The sequence below is a fragment of the Heterodontus francisci genome, chromosome 13 (genome assembly GCF_036365525.1).
Source record: "Heterodontus francisci isolate sHetFra1 chromosome 13, sHetFra1.hap1, whole genome shotgun sequence".
Taxonomy (NCBI): Eukaryota; Metazoa; Chordata; class Chondrichthyes; order Heterodontiformes; family Heterodontidae; genus Heterodontus; species Heterodontus francisci.
Window position 1 is genome coordinate 44277517 of NC_090383.1, and position 22530 is coordinate 44300046.

A 22530-nucleotide genomic window follows, 5' to 3' on the forward strand; every position below is an offset into this window, starting at 1 on the left:
TTTAGTTAGGCCACACTTAGAATATTGCATGCAATTCTGGTCGCCACACTACCAGAGGACATGGAGGCTTTGGAGAGGGTACAGAAGAGGTTTACCAGGATGTTGCCTGGTCTGGAGGGCATTAGCTATGAGGAGAGGTTGGATAAACTCGGATTGTTTTCACTGGAACGACAGAGGTAGAGGGGGCGACATGATAGAGGTTTACAAAGTTATGAGCGGCATGGACAGAGTGGATAGTCAGAAGCTTTTTCCCAGGGTGGAAGTATTCTTCTTCAACCTTGTTCACTGTAGGAGACTTTTCCCTCTTGGGGTTTACATGTCTTCAATGGATTCTGAAGCCGGTGAGAAAGAAATGGGAGCAGACAGGAGAGAGATGTTCTCAATCCAGGAGCTTTCTGTCTTCAAACACTGTTTTTCCAATTTAAAACTGGATAACAGGTGGTCTTGTGACCGACTGGTTTGACCAGGTCTCTTCTGTGTATTGGGCGCAGGAACTGGTTCCTTTGTTCCAACACTGTCTGCCAGTATGCAAAAAGTGTCTTTCCGGCAAGGGGCCTGGCAATTCCTTGTAATAGGCCCTCTTTTCTTCTCAGTAACAATTTGAAGTTTAATGTTCATGTGGCAAAATTATTGTGCCTCATTCTTGGCAGTTGGGGGCCTGCATGACACCTCCACACCCAGGGGAATGACATGCGATTTGAAAAAATGGCGCATTTCATTAAAAAGGTTGAGAGAAATATATATATATATAAGATACAGAAAACCATGCATTTCTCTCATTCATTTCCATTCATTCATGAATCCTAAAGCTTATTAAAATAGTCTTTTCTGGATGCCAATGCTGCTTTAATTTCCCCTTTTTGGCATCCCAGTAACCATGTGGTTCTTTGGGGAAGCCTTTCTTCAGATTGTCCATTGCCATGACAGCCTAGGGACTGGGTTCTGGTTGAGGTCATTTTTTTTCCAGGAGAGTTCGTAGTGGGCAAGTCTATCCTGAACTCTCAGTGCTTTGCTGTGTCATGCAAAGGCTTTTGACTTCAGGTGATGGGTGGTTCCCTTTTTCTCTGACTGTGGGGGAGGATTCTTTGTTAATCTCCCCTTTGTTCTCTGGGACACCCCTGCATGTAGGTATTTGTGCAGACTTGACTGCGCACTCCTGTGGCACTTTGACTAGGTGAGCCATCACCCTCACGGTCTCTGTGCCCCCTAGAGGTCTCTTTGTCTCTGCAGGTTCCTGTAAATGCTGTTAGCAACTCTGGTGGGGTGCATCTAGTGTCTGCATTTACATAGAAGGATGTGTGGTCTAACTTTTCACATTTCTTGGGGTTGGCTGACCAGACAATAGGGGTTTTCATCCGGGATTCCTCCCTGACTTCCCTTAACCTGCCCTCTTGGTCACTTTTTCCCCTTCTCTTTCTAACTTTTGCCAGCCGTGTGCCTGCCTGTGCCCATTTGTTCTCGGCGGGGGTCCCTTACAGTTCACCAGCCCTCTGCTGGAGGGTTCTCCTAACACTGGTACAGGTCTTGGGGGTGCAGATTTCACTGTAGGGGTTTCCCCTCAACCTGGCACATGTGGCAACTCCTACAGTACTCCACCACATCTTTGTGGAGTTTTGGCCAGTCAAACTGCTGTTTTCTGTGGGCTTTAACGTCTTTCATATACCGGCATGTACAGCCACTCTAGTCTCGTAGGCCCTTCTTAATATTTCTCCCCGGTACCTCTGCGGCACCACTAACTGGTGAACTACTGTCCACTCCTTGCTCTGAGGTCTGTGGGGAGAACTCCATTTCCTCATCAGTGCCTCATTCTTTAAATAGTAGCAATCAGGAACTCCCTCTGCTTCACTTTCAGACTGAGCAGCTTGTGTTAACTCTCGCGAGACTGGGTCGGCATGCTGAGCCTCAGCTAGGGAAAATCCATTTAATTCATTCCCTGGGTCTCCTAACTTTCCAAAGAAAGACTCGGACAGGCAGACCTCATGGTCATCTGCCTGCAGTGTCAATGCACTCTGCTCTGGGGGGGCAGGTTTGATCATGGCCTGACCCACTACACATTCAGGGAAACTGCAGGGGACCGTCTCCTGCCACTGTCCTGTCTCTCTGACCTGCAGTCTTTCTTTCACTACCTTCGGGGGTGGGGGGGGGGGGGCGGTGTGGTAGGCTACCACCTTCACCATCACCAGATCATTACCTAGGAGCAGGTCAACCCCGTCCACAAGCAAACTAGGGACAGTTCCTACGGTCCCAATGCCACAGTGCCAGTGGCACCCAGTGCTGCTGAGGCCATTCAGGGTGATGGTAATGGATGATGCACCTTCTCCGCTCATTCCTCACCCATATCCTGAAAGGTGCTATGAAATGGAAACTGCAGGTGTAGTGACTGTGGACCTCCTAGAGTCATTATGGCACAGAAGGAGGTTATTCGACCCATCGAGTCCATACCAGCTCTCTGTAGAGCAATCCAGTCAGTCCCATGCCCTAGCACTAACCCTGTAGCCCTGCAAGTTTATTTTCCTCAAGTGCCCATACAATTTCCTTTTGAAATCATTCACCGTCATTACCACTCACTGTGTAAAATGTCTTTAATCTGTGTCCTGTTTTCCTTCCCTCAACCCTACGCTCCCTTTATGCTTCCGTGTTTTCAGATAGTCAAGAATTGACACCTGATCTACCATTGCAGCCTTGGGTCATGAGTTAGAGCAGACCTCTAAAGAAGAATCACTGCTTCATGACCTTGTATTCGCTGCCACCAACCCAGTTACTGGCACTACACAGATGTTAGAGGGTAGTATAGAGTCCAATCTGTAATTAGTGAGTTATTGGGCACGAATGGGCTGCAGACATGACAGGAGGATAAGGTCAGCTTGTGTGCGAACTTCCTGGAGGGCGAAGACACTGACGAATTCTGCAGCGGGGACTCAGATGAGGCCCTCATTGGGGCAGACTATAGGAAAACGCTGATGATGCAAACTAAGATGCTTGGCCTGCCAGATAGCCTCCAGTCACTGGCTAGAAGCATGCAGGAGTCTGGCTGCACCGTGGCAGGACACACACAAAAACTTGAAGCTCATCCTTTCCACCATGGAAGTAGTGGATACCTCCATGGCAGCACTGTCAGTCTGACCCATGATGGAGCGTCTGCAGGCTGCTGTCTCAGCTTCCACTGCAGCAAAGGCGGCGGAGGCTTCCCGATGTCTCAGTGCTGCAGTGAACATTCAGACGGAGGTCATGAGATTCCTGGCTGCTGTCATACAGCCACAGACTGCTGCCATCATGGATGTGGATCTGTCTGCTCATTGGGGCATGCAGGCTTTTTTTTTATATTCGTTCCTGGGATGTAGCATCACTGGCAAGGCCACCATTTATTGCCCATCCCTAACTGCCCTTAAGAAGCTGACCGCCTTCTTGAACTGCTGGAGTCTTTGTGATGTAGATACGCTCACAGTGCTGTTAGGGAGGGAGTTCCAGTACTTTGACCCAACAACAGTGAAGGAACGGTGATAAATTTCCAAGTCAGGGCGATGTGTGACTTGGATGGGGAACTTGCAGGTGTTGGTGTTCCAGTGTGTCTGCTGCCCTTTTCCTTCTAGATGGTTTGGAAGGTGCTGTTAAAAGAGGCTTGGCAGGTTGCTGTATTGTACTGTGCACCGGTGGTGGAGGGAGTGAATGTTTAAGGTAGTGGATGGGGTGCCAGTTAAGCAGGCTGCTTTGTCCTAGATGGTGTCAAGCTCCATGAATATTATTGGAGCTGCACTCATCCAGGCAAGTGGAGAGTTTTCGATCACATTCCTGACTTGTGTTTTGTAGATGGTGGACAGGCTTTGAAGAGTCAGGAGGTTAGTTACTCACTACAGGATTCCCAGCTTCTGACCTGCTGTTGTAGCCACAATATTTATAAGGCTGGTCCAGATCGGTTTCTGGTCAATGGCAACCCTAGGATGTTGATAGTGGGGGATTCAGCAATGGTAATGCCATTGAACGTCAAGGGTAGATGATTAAATTCTGTCTTTATGGAGATGGTCATTGCCTGGCACTTGTGTGAGCAATACGTTTCACTATCAACCCAAGCCTGAATGTTGTCCCGGTCTTGCTGCATGCGGGCATGGACTGCTTCAGCGTCTGAGGAATTGCAAATGGTACTGAATACTGTCCAATCATCAGTGAATATTCTCACATCTGACCTTATGTTGCAGATCATTAATGAAGCAGCTGAAGATGGTTGGGTCTAGGATATTATCCTCAAGAACTCCTGCAATTCACCCCTTCAGCAATCTGTGCTCCACAGATTGCAAGGATTGCTGAGGTGCTGTCCTGTGGGAGTAGCAGTGGCACTATGGAGCATGAGCCTTCTGTCCTCTCTCAGGATGACAGCATGCATGTTCCTACAACTGTCACCCATGCCGAGGTGATTCAGTCCGAAGTCGGGCCCTCGAGGCACAGAGCTGCTCAAGAGCATCCTGCAAGGTCATCTCCAGTCTCCCCCAGTGAAAGTCAGTTGCCTTTCACCGGCCAGGCAAGGGCACCTGCAAGACGGGCACTGAGGAAATGCATAAGGATGAATAGTTCTGTTTTTTTTTCTGTTATTGATGTGTTGCTGGATAAAGAACAAAGAACAGTACAGCGCAGGAACAGGCCAATCAGCCCTCCAAGCCTGCGCCGATCTTGATGCCTGCCTAAACTAACACCTTCTGCACTTCCGGGGCCCATATCCCTCTATTCCCTTCCTATTCATGTATTTGTCGAGATGTCTCTAAAACGTCGATATCGTATCTGCTTCCACCACCTTCCCTGGCAACAAGTTCCAGGCACTCACCACCCTCTGTGTAAAAAAAACTTGCCTCGCACATCCCCTCAAAACTTTGCCCCTCGCACCTTAAACCTATGTCCTCTAGTAACTGACTCTTCCACCCTGGGAAAAAGCTTCTGACTATCCACTCTGTCCATGCCGCTCATAACTTTGTAAACCTCTATCATGTCGCCCCTCCACCTCCGTCGTTCCAGTGAAAACAATCCGAGTTTTTCCAACCTCTCCTCATAGCTAATGCCCTCCAGACCAGGCAACATCCTGGTAAACCTCTTCTGTACCCTCTCCAAAGCCTCCACGTCCTCTGGTAGTGTGGCGACCAGAATTGCACGCAATATTCTAAGTGTGGCCTAACTAAAGTTCTGTACAGCTGCAACATGACTTGCCAATTTTTATACTCTATGCCCCAACCGATGAAGGCAAGCATGCCGTATGCTTTCTTGACTACCTTATCCGCTTTCAGTGACCTGTGGACCTGGACGCCCAGATCTCTCTGCCTGTCAATACTCCTAAGGGTTCTGCCATTTACTGTGTACCTCCCACCTGCATTAGACCTTCCAAAATGCATTACCTCACATTTGTCCGGATTACACTCCATCTGCCATTTCTCCGCCCAAGTCTTCAACTGATCTATATCCTGATGTATCCTCTGACAATCCTCATCATTATCCGCAACTCCACCAACCTTTGTGTCGTCCGCAAACTTATTAATCAGACCAGCTACATTTTCCTCCAAATCATTTATATATACTACAAACAGCAAAGGTCCCAGCACTGATCCCTGCGGAACACCACTAGTCACATCCCTCCATTCAGAAAAACACCTATCCACTGATACCCTCTGTCTTCTATGACCGAGCCAGTTCTGTATCCATCTTGCCAGCTCCCCTCTGATCCCGTGTGACTTCACCTTTTGTACCAGTCTGCCATGCGGGACCTTGTCAGAGACTTTACAAAAGTCCATATAGACAACATCCACTAAAGTTGTTGAGTGTTGTTTTGCTGTTGGCCTTTGTTGAATGACGTTGATCCAGTGGAGTCTAATGTGGAGTCTGAATTGGATGTACTGTTAAGGAATGGTGGGTGGATGTTGGGGGTGGGGGAATTCATTTCAACTGAAGTGAAGCCTCAGAATGTGGTCACTTTTGCTCCATCCAGTTGCATGTAGTCTCCCTTTCTCCTCCTCCTCCAACTTCAAAGAGGCCTCTGAATCCCAGGAAGTGGTGGCTGGGTCCTCATAATTGCAAGGTTATGGAGGGTGCAGCATACCACCACAGGCACATGGAGATCCTCTTGGGCATGCACTACAGCCATCCTCCTGAGTGATCTAAGGAGTGAAAGCTTTGCTTTAGGAGACTGATAGCTTGCTCTAAGGTTTCGCAGGTGGCTCCAAGACTTTCACTGAAAACCCTCTGACCTTACGTGGTGGAATGGCAGAAGGGGGTCATGAGCCATAGTTGGAGGGAGTAGGCCTTGTTGCAAAGTGGCCACATCCTGTGGTGTGTCTTGGAGGCCCAAAGACAGTTAGTATTGCTGACTGTCACAGGATAAAAGCATCATGGCCTCTGCCAGGATAGCGGGCATTCACCATGGTGAACGTCTTGGTGTGGTCACTTACCAACTGCACATTGAGAAAGTGGTATCCCTTGCGTTTGTAGTATCTCCACTAGCATGCGGGGCCCGCAGAGCTATGTTAGTGCATGGCGCCATCAACTGCACAATTGGGAAGTTCGCTGTCCTGGCAAACGCACGTGTCCTTTCATCCTGGTCTGCCCTGCTCAGGAGGAAGAGGATGAAGTCTCTTGTCCTTCTGTATAGTGCCTCTGTCACCTCCTTGATGCTCCTATGCATGGTGAACTGCGACACGTTGCTGATGTCACCTGCTCCCACCTGGAACGATTCTGTGGTATTAGAATGTAAGGATGATAGTGACATCTTCAGAGTCGTTGGGAGGGCCATCCTTGCCCTGGTTTGAGGCTCCAGGTTGTCATGAATGAGGTGGCACAACTCAATCCCTACCTCCTTTATGAAGTGCTGTCTCCTTGGGCTCTGCCCCTGGCTTATTGCTACGAAGGAGTGGTGCTCTTGGAAGACCCTTTGCGGGTAGGACCTTCTACACAGATCCCTCCTTCTCCTTTCTCCTTGTAGCGCTTCCCTTCTCTGCCTCCTCCTCTGCAGGTCTTTCTCTTGATGCAGAGAAGTAGAGTTGCAACTGCCCCCATACCTGTGCAAGGCAATGTTATTTTTGACTTTTATGTGGACAGCAAAAACTTCCAAATTCCTCCAGCAACTCACCAGTGTTTCCCCAAACTTTGCCTGAGCACAAGCAAGTCAGAAACACCTCGGCTTCAACAGAACAGCGCTCACATTGTTTTCCTAACACTTGTTATTTCAGGAATGTATAAGGAAGACGTTGCTTGCACATTCGTTGACTAATTTTGGTTTCCTGGTATTGTATCAGCCCATTCAAATTAATGGCATCATGATAACGTGCTTGCAACGTTTTCAGGTGCATGCAGGGGATGCATCTGCATATTCAGTTGCACCTCGTAGGAAGCAGCCAGTGGCGCTTCATGTGCAAGTAAGCATCAGTTTGACCTTCGCAGCACTACACAAATAAACTTTGTGCCTATAATGTTGACCATGCAGGACAAATACATTTCCAAAACTTTGAGGAGCATTGTTGGTTACAGGACACCTGGATGTTGATAAACAACACCACACAAGGTAATGGACATTTGCAGATACAGTTCATGATTCACTCTAACTGTACCACATGTATCTAACATGAAGTTTTAAACTAATTTATATGCGCTGCCTGAGAGTGTGGTGGAGGCAGGTTCAAATGAAGCATTCAAAAGGGAATTAGACAATTCTATGAAAAGGAAGAATGTGCAGGGTTATGGGGAGAAGGCAGGAGAATGGGACTAAGGGAATTGCTCTTTCAGAGAGCCAGTGCAGATACAATGGGCCGAATGGCCTTCTGTGCTATAACAATTCTGTGATTCTGTAATCATGTGATCACGAGACTGTAGTATTATTCAGTATACATGATATAGACTACTTCAATTAAATAATAATTGTTCAGCTCCATAATTAGTCCTGGGCGCATTGTCAGCAGTACTGAGTAGGATGGTGCAATTATAGACTTTAAGGAACTTGCTGTAAATTATAGTTTTTGTTTAATTGGTGCTATGTAGTGTTCAATTTGTGTAGAGTCTCCTCCAGTACAGGGACAATGCCTGATCTGTCAATCAGTTTATTGTCATGTACACAGTAATTTTCCAGTTGTAGTTGAGTTTACAGGAGCTGAGTCAGTTTGAAAGCAGGCTACAAATCAGGACACATCAACCAATGGTTGGTCTCAGTTGTAAGCCAATCATGTGAGCCATGAAACAGTCTCCAACTTGGAGAAACCCTTGATACTGGCAGAAATTGCATGGGGATTAATGGAGGGAGGGGGAAAGAGAGAGAGATGGTTGAAAAACAGTCAGACATCAACACCCATGTCATAAATAGAGGTATTAAGTGCAAATGCGGGGAAGTTATGTTGAGCCTCTACAAAGCTCTGGTTAGGCCACAACTGGAGTGCTGTGTTCAATTCTGGTCACCACACTTTGGGAAGGGTATGAAGGTCGTTGAGAGGGTGCAGAGGAGATTTACCAGAATGGTTCCAGGGATGAGGGAATTTAACTACAAGGTTAGATTGGAGAAGCTGGGGTGGTTCTCCTTAGAACAAAGGAGGTGTACAGGTTTATGACAGGTTTAGATACAGTAGACAAAGAAAAGCTTTTAGCTGATGGTACAAAGACTAGGGGGACACAGACTTAAAGTTTTGGTCAAGAGATACAGGGAGGAAGACTTTTTTACGCAGCGAGTGGTAATGACCTGGAACTAGCTGTCTACAAGGGTGGTGGAAGCAGAGGCAATCAATGATTTCAAAAGGAAATTTGATAGGCACTTGAGGGAAATAAATTTGCAGGGATGCAGAAATGGAGCAGGGGAATGGGACTGATTGGATTGCTCTACAGAGAGCTGGTATGGACCCGATGAGCCAAATGACCACGTTCTGTGCAGTTATGACTCTATGACTATGTCTTCTGGTTAATGTACACTTCCTTTGTGTCACTTTCCCTATAAAACTATTTTTATCATAGCCAGATATCATAACTGCCACACTGCAGGTTAACATTATGCAGTCTTACTTTTTATAAAAGTCTTTTATAAATGCATAAATAGTAAAAGGATAGTTAAAAGAAGGGTGGAGTTGATTGGGGACCAAGAAGGAGGCAAAGGCATGGCTGAGGTACTAAATGAGGATTTTGCATCTGTCTTCACTAAAGAAGTTGTCACAGTAAAGGAGGAGGTAGTAGAGAAATTGGATAGGATAAAAATAGAGAAAGCAGAAAATAGGTTGGCAGTATTCAAAGTAGATAAGTCACGCAGTTCGGATCGCATGCATCTGAGATTGCGAAGGGAAATCAGGTTTGAAATTGCAGCGCTGTTTTCCATTCCTCTTTAGATATGGGAGAGGTGCCAGAGGACTGGAGGATTGCAAATGTAACAGCCCTGTTCAAAAAAAGGGAGAGGGATAAACTCAGCTAATTAGCCTAACATTGATGGTGGAAAAACTTTTACAGACATTATTCCAGGACAAAATCAATTGGCGTTCAGAAAAAATATGGGCTAATAAAGCCAGTGCAGATTTCTTAAAGGCAAATCATGTTTAACTAACGTATCATAAAATCCTAGAATGATAAAGCAGAGAATGAGGTGATTCGGTCCATTCTTTGGAAGAGTTATCCAGTTAATCCCACTCCCCTGCTCTTTACCCACAGTTCTGTAATTCTTCCTTTCAAGTATTTATCCAGTTCTCTTTTGTATTATACTATTGGATCTGCTTCCCACCCTTTCAGGCAATGCTTTCCAGATCACAACAAATCGCTGTGTAAAAAATTGTTTCCGAATGTTATTTCTGATTCTTTTGCCAATCACCTCAAATCTATGTCCTCTGGCTTCAGACCCTTCTGTCAAAGAACAAAAAAGAACAAAGAAAATTACAGCACAGGAACAGGTCCTTCGGCCCTCCAAGCCTACGCCGATCCAAATCCTCTATCTAAACCTGTCGCCTATTTTCTAAGGGTCTGTATCTCTTTACTTCCTGCCCATTCATGTATCTGTCTAGATACATCTTAAAAGATGCTATCGTGCCCGCGTCTACCACCTCCGTTGGCAATGCGTTCCATGCACCCACCACCCTCTGCGTAAAGAACTTTCCACGCATATCCCCCCTAAACTTTTCCCCTTTCACTTTGAACTCGTGAAAAACAGAAACTCTTTATTTACTGTACCAAAACTATTCATTATTTTGAACACTTCTATTAAATCTCCTCTTAACCTTCTTTCCTCTATGGTGGACCACCCCAGTTTCTCCACATAACTGACAAATTCACATTCAGGGAACCATTTGTGTACATACTCTCTGTTCCTGCACCCTCTTTAAAATTGCATGATTTAGTTCATATTGTCTCTCCTCATTCTTCCTACCAAAGTATAACACCTGGCACTTCTGTGCATTACATCTGCCATGTGTCTGCCCTTTTCAGCAGTCCATGTCCTCTTGAAGTCTGTTGCTATCTGCCTCATTGTTTGCTCTATTTCCGTGGTTTGTAACAGCTGCAAACTTTGAGATTATGTCCTGCATACACAGGTCCATGTCATCAATATATATCAAAAAGAGCAGAGGTCCTAATAGTGACCCAAGGTGGACACCACAGTATACCTCCCTCCAGTCTGAAAAACAGCCACTCACCGCTACTCTCTACTTTCTGTCCCTTAGCCAATTTTATATCCATCCTGCCACTGTCTATTTAATCCCGTGGGCTTTAATTTTGCTGACAAGTCTATCATGTGGTACTTTGTCAAACATCAAAAGGGCGGCGCAGTGGTTAGCACCGCAGCCTCACCGCTCAAGCAACCCGGGTTCAATTCTGGGTACTGCCTGTGTGGAGTTTGCAAGTTCTCCCTGTGTCTGCGTGGGTTTCCTCCGGGTGCTCCGGTTTCCTCCCACAGCCAAAAGACTTGCAGGTTGATAGGTAAATTGGCCATTATAAATTGCCCCTAGTATAGGTAGGTGGTAGGGGAATATAGGGACAGGTGAGGATGTGGTAGGAATATGGGATTGTTATAAATGGGTGGTTAATGGTCGGCACAGACTTGGTGGGCCGAAGGGCCTGTTTCAGTGCTGTATCTCTAAATCTAAATCTTTTGAAAGTCTATATTCACAATACCACCCGCACTACCCTCATCAACCCTTTCCATTCATTCACCAAAGAACTCTATTAAGTTTGTCAAACACTATTTTCTTTTAAAAAATATGTGCTGACTCTCATTTATTAGCCCACGTTTTTCTAAATACCAGTTAATTTTGTTCCAGATTATTATCTTTAAAAGTGTACCAGTCACCAACATTAGGCGAACTGGACTTTAGTTACTGGGTTTATCCCCTCCCCTTTTTTTAAACAGGGGTGTTCCATTTGCAATCCTGCAGTTCTCCAGCACCACCCCCATATCCAAGGAGAATTGGAAGATTGTGGCCAGAGCCTCCATGATATCTACCCATTATTTATTCAGTAACCTAAAATGCATCTCATCTGGATTGAGTGACTTTTCTACTTTGAGAAGTAGAATGTGATTGAGTTCTTTGAAATAACAGGGAGCATGGATTGGAGTTTATGTTGTGTATATGGACTTTTAAATTGATAAGGTACCAATTAATAGACTGGTTAGCAAAATTGAAGCCTGTGGGATTAAAGAGGCCATGGCTGTGTGGATAAAAAATTGGCTAACAGCAACATCAACTTTTTCTTATACAGCGACTTTAATGTAGTAAAAGGTGCCAAGGCACATCACAGGAGCATTATAAAACAAAATTTAACACCAAGCTATATAGAGTCATTTAACAGCACAGAAGGAGGCCATTCGGCCCATCAAGTCCATGCCGGCTCTCCACGGAGCTATGCAGTCAACCCCACTCCCCAGCTTGATTTCTGTAGCCCTGCAAGTCTATTTCTCTCAGGTGGTCATCCAACTTCCTCTTGAAGTCATTGATCATCACCGCATCCACCACCCTTGTGGGCAGCAAGTTCCAGGTCATTACCAGCCGCTGTGTAAAAAAAAAAAAAAAAGTGCTTCCTTATATTCCCCCTGCATCTTTTGCCCAAAGCTTTCAATCTAGTCCTTGTACCATTTGTTGAAAAGAACAGTTCTTTTCTTGTCTAACTTTTCTAAGCCTTGTACATTTCTATTAAATCTTCCCGCGATCTCCTCTGCTCTAAGGAGAACAAATCCAGCTTTTCCAACCTTGTAGACTTGTAACTAAAATCCTCCATCCCTGGAACCATTCTGGTAAATCTCCTCTGCACCCTCTCAAGGACCCTCACATCTTTCCCGAAGTGTGGTGACCAAAATTGGACGCAGAACTCCATTTGGAGCCCAACCAGAACTTTATAAAGATACAGCATAACTTCCCTGCTTTTGTACTCAGTGCCTCTATTTATGAAACCCAAGATCCCGTATGGTTTTCTAACCACTCTCTCAATACGTCCTGCCACCTTCAAAGATGGTTCATGCATCCCCAGATCCCTGTGCCATTAAGTAAATATTGCATCTCCCTATTCCTTCCAAAATGCATCACCTCACACTTGTCAGTATTAAATTCCATCTGCCACCTCTATGTCCATTCTGCTAGCCTATCTGTGTCCTGTTGCAGGCAGTTCACATCATCCTCACTGTTTGCCACACCTCCAAGTTTAGTGCCGTCAGCAAATTTTGAGATTCTACTCATTATTCCAGGATCCAAGTCATTTATATATAGGGAAAAAGGAGATATTAGGGCAGATCACCAAAAGCTTGGTCAAAGAGGTAGGTTTTAAGGAGTGCCTTAAAGGATGAAGAGAGAGGCAGAGAAGTTTAGGGAGACAATTTAGGGAGATTAAGGGACAGAGCGCAGAGAGTATTGGTGAATGGAGGGAAATGTGCAGTGGTGTCCCCCAGCAATCAGCGTTGGGACCACTGCAATATTAATGACACGGACTTTGGTATACAGGGTATAATTTCAAAATTTGCAGATGACACGAAACTCGGAAATCTAGTAAACAGTGGGAAGGATAGTATCAGATTTCAGGATGACATAGACTGCTGAAATGGGCAGAAACGTGGCAGATGAAATTTAACAGAGATGTGTGCGTGATATCTAAGCCAAATGGCACAATGTTAAAGGGGATGCAGGAACAGGTGTATGTACACGAGTCTTTTGAAGGTAACAGGACAAGTTGAGAAGGCTGTTAAAAATCATACGGGATCCTTGGCTTTTTAATAGAGGCATAGAGTACAACAATAACTTGTACTTATGTAGCACCTTTAATGTAAAAAGTTCCAAGGCGCTTTACAGGAGTCTGATCAAAAAAAATTGACGCCAAGCCACATAGAGAATTAGAGCAGATGAGGGATTTGAAAACAAAGATAAGAATTTTAAAATTGAGGTGTTACTGCACCACAGGCCAATGTAGGTCAACGAGCACGGGTGGTCAATGAACAGCACTTGGTGCAAGTTAGGATGCTGGCAGCAGTGTTTTGGATGAGCTCAAGTTTATGGAGGGTTGAAGATGGGAGTCCAGCCGGGAGTTTATTGGAATAGTAGTCTAGAGGTAACAGAGGCACAGACGAGGGTTTCAGCAACAGATGAGCTGAGGCAGGGGTGGAATTGGGTGATGTTATGGAAGTGGAAGTAGGTAGTCTTAGTGATGGTGCGAATATGTAGTTGGAAGCTCATGTTGGGGTCAAATACGACACTGATGTGTGAATGTTTTTTATCAACCTCAGACAGTTGCCAGGGTGTGGGGTGACGTCAAAATGGACGGAGTGGCTAGAGAATGGAGTTAGTGGCAGGGCCTGAAGATAATGACTTTTGTCTTCCCAATATTTAGTCGGAGGAAATTTCTGCTCATCCAGTACTGAGTTTTGGACAAGCAGCATGACAATTTAGAGACATTGGAGGGGTCAGGAGAGGTGTGGTGAGGTAGAGCTAGAGGTGACATGAGGAAACCACAGTTTACGCAGCGAGTTGTTCTGACCTGGAATGCATTGCTTGAATGGGTGGTGGAAGCAGATATAATAATATTCAAAATATAAGTACTTGAAAAGGAAAAAATGCTGGGCTATGGAGAAAGAGCAAGGCAGTGAGACTAATTTGATAGGTCTTTCAAAGAGCTGGTACTGGCACAATGGGCCAAATGGCCTCCTGTGCTGAATTATTCTATGATTCTCCTACTTGTTTTTCACTTCCGTTTCCAACGCTTATTTCTGATGGGGCAACTCTTTCCATCTGAAGGTTTCAGCTTGAATCTTTGAGCTGCATGCTCCTGATTGGCTTTCTGAACCCTGTAATGAAAACATGCATCCCCAAATGCGACTCACTCTTTTTACGTTTTTTTTCAGGCTCTATTCCCTTTAGTATTGCTAATCCCTGCTGTCTTTTTAAATGATCATTCGCCATTGCCTTTTGTAGTTTCTTTGACTATGTTTTGTAAACCATGAATATCCTAATGCAGTGAGGATCCAGCTAAGCTGTGATGCCTCGCATAATGGAATAGCCTGTTATCGCTCATTTTCAAAGGTCATACAGGCAATAATGAGCACTTGGATAAGGCTATAAATAGGGGCAAGTGACCAGTATGTGCAACAGTTAGCCTGCAAGATGTCAAAGCCTTCAGGAGAGATGGAGGAGATGGGAAAATACCAGTAAAAAAAAAGTTTCCAATAAAATCAAATCTCTCACACAAGACAAATAACTCAGAAACTTTTGACAAAGCATTTGCACATCTTTTGTTCTTTTTTTTATAGTAATGATGTTGTGCTTTGTGGTATGAAAGCATTCCTATTATATTTTTCTTCAATTGTTTTGTAGGCCAAGGACAGAATCCTGCCCGCCAGGCTAGTGTCTGTGCCGGAATCCCATATTTGGTGCCAGCATGGAGTTGTCAGATGATTTGCGGCTCTGGACTGAAAGCGGTGTGTCTCGCAATGCAGGCCATCCAGACGGGCAGTTCCAATATTGTGGTAGCAGGAGGCATGGAAAGTATGAGCAAGGTAGGAGCACAGTTGGTCTGTCACTAGGTGTCATTCTCACCACAACTTCTTGATTGATGTGCAGATTTAAAACAAAAATTTCTCTGGGTCACTGGCAAGGCCAGCATTTATTGCCCATCCTAATTTCTCTGATTAGGTGGTGGTTCGCCACCTTCTTGATCCGCTGAAGTACATGTGAGCTTTTTTGTAATGCGTTGATACAACTGAGAGGCTTGCTAGGCCCCTTCAGAGGGCAGTTAAGGGTCAACCACAGAGTCACATAAATCAGGGTGGTAGTTTTCCTTCCCTACAGGAAATTAGTGAACCAGTTAGGTTTTTATGACAATCATTCATGGGCACATTTACGAACACCAAATTTCAGGGGTTTTTTTTGTAACTGAAGTCAAATTCTCAAACTGCCATGGTGGGATTTGAACTCGCATAGGGGGAGGCGGTGACGTAGTGGTATTGTCACTGGACAAGTTACCCAGAGACCCAGGGTATTGCTCTGGGGACATGGGTTCAAATCCCACCACAGCAGAAGGTGGAATTTGAATTCAATTAATAAATCTGGAATTAAAACTGGTCTAATGATGGCCATGAAACCATTGTCCATTGTTGTAAAAACCCATCTGGTTCACTAATGTCCTTTAGGGAAGGAAATCTGCTGTCCTTATCTGGTCTGGCCTACATGTGACTCCAGACCCACAGCAATGTGGTTGACTCTTGCATGCCCTCTGAAATGGCCTAGCAAGCCACTCAGTTGTACCTAACCGCTATGAAGTCAATAAAAAGGAATGAAACCGGACGGACCACCCGGCATCAACCTAGGCACCGGAAACAACAACGGCAAACCCAGCCCTGTTAACCCTGCAAAGTCCTCCTTATTAACATCTGGGGGCTTGTGCTAAAGTTGGGAGAGCTGTCCCACAGACTAGTCAATGAACTGCCTGACATAGTCATACTCTCGGAATCATACCTTACAGACAATGTCCCAGCCACTGCCATCACCATCCCCGGGTATGTCCTGTCCCACTGGCAGGACAGGCCCACCAGAGGTGGTGGCACAGTGGTGTACAGTAGGGAGGGAGTTGCTCTGGGAGTCCTCAACATTGACTCTGGACCCCATGAAGTCTCATAGCATCAGATAAAACATGGACAAGGAAACCTCCTGCTGATTACCACTTACTGCCCTCCCTTAGCTGATGAGTCAGTACTCCTCCATGTTGAACAGCACTTGGAGGAAGCACTGAGGGTGGCGAGGGCACAAAATGTACTCTGGGTGGGGGACTTCAACGTCCATCACCAAGAGTGGCTCGGTAGCACCACTACTGACCTAGCTGGCCGAGTCCTAAAGGACATATCTGCTAGACTGGGTATGCGGCAGGTGGTGAGGGAACCAATAAGAGGGGAAAACTTACTTGACCTCGTCCTCACCAATCTGCCTGCCACAGATGCATCTGTCCATGACAGTATTGGTAGGAGTGACCACCACACAGTCCTTGTGGAGACAAAGTTCCGCCTTCACATTGAGAATACCCTCCATTGTGTTGTGTGGCACTACCACTGTGCTAAATGGGATAGATTTCGAACAGATCTATCAATGCAAAACTGGGCATCCATGAGGTGCTGTGGGCCATCAGCAGCAGCAGAATTGTACTCAACCACAATCTGTAACCTCATGGCCTGGCATATCCCCCATTCTACCATTACCATCAAGCCAGGAGACCAACCCTGTTTCAATGAAGAGTGCAGGAGGGCATGCCAGGAGCAGCACCAGGCACACCTCAAAATGAGGTGTCAACCTGGTGAAGCTACAACACAGGACTACTTGCATGCCAAACTGCATAAGCAGCATGCGATAGACAGAGCTAAGTGATCCCATAACCAACGGATCAGATCTAAGCTCTACAGTCCTGCCATATCCAGCCGTGAATGGTGGTGGACAATTAAACAACTAACTGGAGGAGGTGGCTCCACAAATATCCCCATCCTCAATGATGGGGGAGCCCAGCATATCAGTGCGAAAGATAAGGCTGAAGCATTTGCAACAATCTTCAGCCAGAAGTGCCGAGTTGATGATCCATCTCGGCCTCCTCCTGAAGTCCCCAGCATCACAGATGGCAGACTTCAGCCAATTCGATTCACTCAACATGATATCAAGAAACGACTGAAGGCACTGGATATTGCAAAAGCTATGGGCCCTGACAATATTCCGGCAATAGTACTGAAGACCTGTGCTCCAGAACTTGCCGCGCCCCTAGTTCCAGTATAGCTACAACACTGGCATCTACCCTGCAATGTGGAAAATTGCCCAGATATGTCCTGTACACAAAAAGCAGGACAAGTTCAACCCGGCCAATTACTGCCCCATCAGCCTACTCTCAATCATCAGTAAAGTGATGGAAGGTGTCACCAACAGTGCCATCAAACGGCACTTGCTAAGCAATAACCTGCTCAGTGACGCTCAGTTTGGGTTCCACCAGGGCCACTCATCTCCTGACCTCATTACAGCCTTGGTTCAAACATGGACAGAAGAGCTGAACTCGAGGTGAGGTGAGAGTGACTGCCCTTGACATCAAGGCAGCATTTGACCGAGTATGGCATCACGGAGCCCTAGCAAAACTGAGGTCAATGGGAATCAGGGGGAAAACCCTCCGCTGGCTGGAGTCATACCTAACGCAAAGGAAGATGGTTGTGGTTGTTGGAGGTCAATCATCTGAGCTCCAGGACATCACTGCAGGAGTTCCTCAGGGTAGTGTCCTAGGCCCAGCCATCTTCAGCTGCTTCATCCAGGACCTTCCTTCAATCATAAGGTCAGAAGTGGGGATGTTCGCTGATGATTGCACAATGTTCAGTAGCATTCGTGACTCCTCAGATACTGAAGCAGTCCGTATGGAAATGCAGCAAGACCTGGACAATGTCCAGGCTTGGGCTGATAAGTAGCAATTAACATTCGCACCACACAAGTACCAGGCAATGACCATCTCCAACAAGAGAGAATCTAACCATCTCCCCTTGACATTCAACGGCATTACCATTGCTGAATCCCCCACTATCAACATCCTGGGGTTACCATTGACCAGAAACTGAACTGGAGTAGCCATATAAATACAGTGGCTACAAGAGCAGGTCAGAGGCTAGGAATCCTGAGGCAAGTAACTCACCTCCTGACTCCCCAAAGCCTGTCCACCATCTACAAGGCACAAGTCAGGAGTGTGATGGAATACTCTCCACTTGCCTGGATGGGTGCAGCTCCAACAACACTCAAGAAGCTCGACACCATCCAGGATAAAGCAGCCCGCTTGATTGGCACCCCATCGACAAACATTCACTCCCTCCACCACAGACGCAGAGTGGCAGCAGTGTGTACCATCTACAAGATGCACTGCAGCAATGCACCAAGGCTCCTTAGAAAGCATTTTCCAAACCCGCGACCTCTACCAACTAGAAGGGTAAGGGCAGCAAATGCATTGGAACACCATCACCTGCAAGTTCCCCTCCAAGTCACACACCATCCTGACTTGGAACTATATCACCGTTCCTTCACTGTCGCTGGGTCAAAATCCTGGAACTCCCTTCCTAACAGCACTATGGGTATACCTACCCCAAATGGACTGCAGCGGTTCAAGAAGGCAGCTCACCACCACCTTCTCAAGGGCAATTAGGGATGGGCAATAAATGCTGGCCTGGCCAGCGATGCCCACATCCCATGAATGAATTTTTAAAAAAAATTCTCTGGATTACTAGTCCAGGCCACTGACTTGCTATTCCAATAATATATAACTAATACACTGCAGTATTTAATTTGTCAAAGTGTTACATTTTTGGAAATTTTGAAAATGTATTCATTCACAGGAGCTGCAGACATTGCAAAGCATTAGGGAGGGGGAGTTACCTAGACACTTAGTTCCAGGAGGCAGTCACACTGCTTAGGTTAAGTAGAACTTTAGAGTTGGTCTATGGTCAGGGTCAGGAGGATGGGACTGCGAGTCAGGCAGATGTGGGGATCCAGGATGTCGTGATGGAGGAGCCTCAACCGTTGACTTTGACCAACAGATACGAAGTACTTGGTTCATATGTGGATAAGAACAAAGACTGCAGGATGGATGGGCAAACTGACCAAAGCGCCCTAGTGCAGGAAGCCATTCAAATGGGGGCGTGAAAGGGAATGTGGTGGTATTAGGAAACAGTATATTCAGAGGGATAGATGCTGTTCTTTGCAGGCCAGACCAGGAGTTCTAAAGGTTATGTTGCCTGCCTGGTGCCAGGGTTAGAGACATCTCCTCTCGGACAGATACAAGCTTGGAGTGGGAGGGGGAGGATCCAGTTGTCTTGGTTCAGGTAGGAACCAACAACATAGGTAGGACTAGGAATGATGTTCTACTGAGAGAGTTTGTGGAGCTAGGATCAGAATTAAAATGCAGAGCCTCAAAGATAATAGTCTCTGGTGATCAAGGTTGGGAAATAAATATTCCAAGGTACATTGCATTTTGAAAAGACAGGCAGAACGGAAAAGGAGGAGGAGTAGCCCTCATAAAGGATGACATAAAGACAGTAGTAAGAAAGGATCTTGGCTCAGTAGATCAGAAAGTAGAATCAGTTTGGGTGGAGATTAGGATTAGCAAGGGTCAGAAAATGCTGGTGGGAGTAGTTGTGAGGCCCCTAACAGTACATAGAACATAGAAAAATACAGCACAGAACAGGCCCTTCGGCCCACGATGTTGTGCCGATCCTTTGTCCTCTGTCAAGGACAATTTAATCTATACCCCATCATTGTATTGTATAACAGTAGTTATACAATTGGACAGATCATTTAATTGGAGTAATAATTGGAGCTTGTAACAAAGGCAACGTAATAATTGTAGGGGATTTTAATCTTCATATGGACTAGACAAATCGAATTGGCAAAGGTCGTCTGGAAGATGAGTTTGTAGAATGCTTTTACAACAGCTTCCTCGAACAATTGGGACCAACTAGGGACAAAGCTGTTTTAGATCTAATATTGTGCAATGAGGCAGGGTTAGTTTAGTTTTAGTTTAGTTTAGTTTAGAGATACAGCACTGAAACAGGCCCTTCGGCCCACCGAGTCTGTGCCGACCATCAACCACCCATTTATACTAATCCTACACTAAGCCCATATTCCTACCACATCCCCACCTGTCCCTATATATTTCCCTACCACCTACCTATACTAGGGGCAATTTATAATGGCCAATTAACCTATCAACCTGCAAGTCTTTGGCATGTGGGAGGAAACCGGAGCACCCGGAGGAAACCCTCGCAGACACAGGGAGAACTTGCAAACTCTGCACAGGCAGTACCCAGAATCGAACCCGGGTCCCTGGAGCTGTGAGGCTGCGGTGCTAACCACTGCGCCACTGTGCCGCCCCAATTAGTAATCTCATAGTAAAAGATCTCTGAAAATGTGATCATAATACAATTGAATTCTATATTAAGTTTAAGAGCGATAGACACAATTGCAAACCAAGAATCTTAAACTTAAACAAAGCTAATTACATTGGTACGAGGAGAGAGCTGGATAAGGTTGATTGGATAAGGTATAGAGGTACATAATAGTGAGAAACATTTAAAGAAATCTTTCAAAATGATCAACAAAATTACATTCCATTAAAAAAAAAACTGAGCAAGAAAGATCCAACTGTAACTTGCTAGGGAAGAAGAGGCTTATAATATTGGGAAGAATAGTAGTACACATAGAAACATAGGAAGATAGGAACAGGAGTAGGCCATTCAGCCCCTTGAGCCTGTCCCACCATTCAATGAGATCATGGCTGATCTGTGGCCTAACTCCATATACCTGCCTTTGGCCCATATCCCTTAATATCTTTGCTTAACAAAAATCTATCTCAGATTTAAAATTAACAACTGATCGAGTTTCAACTGTTGTTTGTGGGAGAGAGTTCCAAACCTCTACCACCCTTTGCATGAAGAAGTGCTTCCTAACATCTCTCCTGAACATGAATCCATGCTGGCTGTCCCTGATTAACTGAAATTTTTCTAGGTGTTCAGTCACCCTGTCCTTGAATTTAGACTCCAGCAACTTCCCCACCACAGATGTCAGGCTAACTGGTCTGTAATTTCCTTGGTTCCCCCTTTCACCCTTCTTAAAAAGTGGAGTGACATGTGCAACTTTCCAATCCAGAGGGACCACTCCTGAATCTAGGGAACTCTGAAAGACTATAGGTAGGGCATCTACAATGTGCTCCCCTACGTCCTTTAACACCCTCGGATGGAAACCATCAGGTCTTGGGGATTTCTCACTCTTTAGTTCCATTAATTTCCTTGTTACTGATGTTTTACTTGTATTGTAATTAATTGTATTAAGTCCCTGTCCCTATCGGCTATTAATTTTTTCGGAACTTCCGAAAGTTATCCTCCTTTTCAACTACAAATACTGAGGCAAAGTTCAACATGTCTGCCATTTCCCCATTATCAATGACAATATCTCCATTTTCGGCTTTTAGTGGGCCTACATTGCTCTTGACCACCCGTGTTCCCTTTAAGTGACTATAAAATTTCTTCTTATTGACTTTGATGTCCCTTGCAAGTTTCCTTTCATAATCCCTTTTAGTAGTTCTTATAAGCTGCTTTGTGACCCTTTGCTGGTCTTTGTATCTTTCCCATTCGGCCGGATCTGTGCTGCGCTTTGCATTTTTGTAAGCCCTTTCTTTTAGTTTTATGCTATCCCTAATCTCTTTCGTTGTCCATGGCTGTTTTTTTTGTGAAGTGGAGCTTTTCCCTCTCGGGTATATACTTGCTCTGTATTTCGTTAAATGTTTCTTTAAATATTCTCCACTGTTCTTCAGTCGTTTGACCAATTAACAGATCTTCCCAGTTTACCGTGGACAGTCTCTGTCTTATCCCGTTAAAGTCAGCCTTACCCAAGTCTAAAATTCTAGTAATTGATTCGTGCTTTTCACTTTCAAACGCTGCCTTGAATTCGATCATGTTGTGATCACCATTTGGTAAGTGTTCACGCACAGTTAGGCTACTGACTAAATTTGGCTCATTACTCATAACTAAATCTAATATTGCCTGTCCCCTTGTTACATCTAGGACATATTGCTGTAGGAAACTATCCCGGATAATTCCAGAAATTCACCTTTCTGACAGGTGCTAGTCTGTCTCTCCCAATCTATGTGTAAGTTAAAATCCCCCATTAATACTACTCTGCCTTTGTTACACACTTGCCTAATTTGTGCATTTATACAATCTAACACCTCAGAACTGCTACTAGGGGGTCTATACACAACACCTGTTACAGTTTTAGATCCTTTTCTGTTCCTCAGTTCCACCCATAAGGTCTCCACTGGATGCTTTCCCCTCATTATATCATCCCTCACCAATGAGGTGATATTATTTCTAATCAGTAAGGCTACTCCACCCCCTCTGCCATTTTCCCTGTCCCTCCTGTAAACTTTATAACCAGGTATTTTTAGTTACCAGTCCCGACCATGCTGCAGCCACGTCTTCGCAATGGCCACCATATCATAATCTTCCATTTGAATTTGCGCCTGCAGCTCATCTAGTTTTTTCCTTACACTCCGTGCATTTGTATATAGAACTCTTATTTG

The 22530-nt window shown here is 45.3% G+C and overlaps 1 protein-coding gene across 3 annotated transcripts in view; it reads left to right on the forward strand.

The window, feature by feature from the left end:
- Positions 1-22530, forward strand: part of acat2 (acetyl-CoA acetyltransferase 2) — a 94318-nt gene that overhangs the window by 30806 nt on the left and 40982 nt on the right. For 2 of the 3 annotated variants that reach the window (XM_068044742.1, XM_068044740.1), the window contains exons 3-4: positions 7454-7531; positions 14772-14953. In XM_068044742.1, coding sequence (XP_067900843.1) covers positions 7454-7531; positions 14772-14953 — 260 coding nt within the window. The remainder of the gene's footprint in view (positions 1-7453; positions 7532-14771; positions 14954-22530) is intronic. The other variant, XM_068044741.1, reaches the window with a different exon arrangement.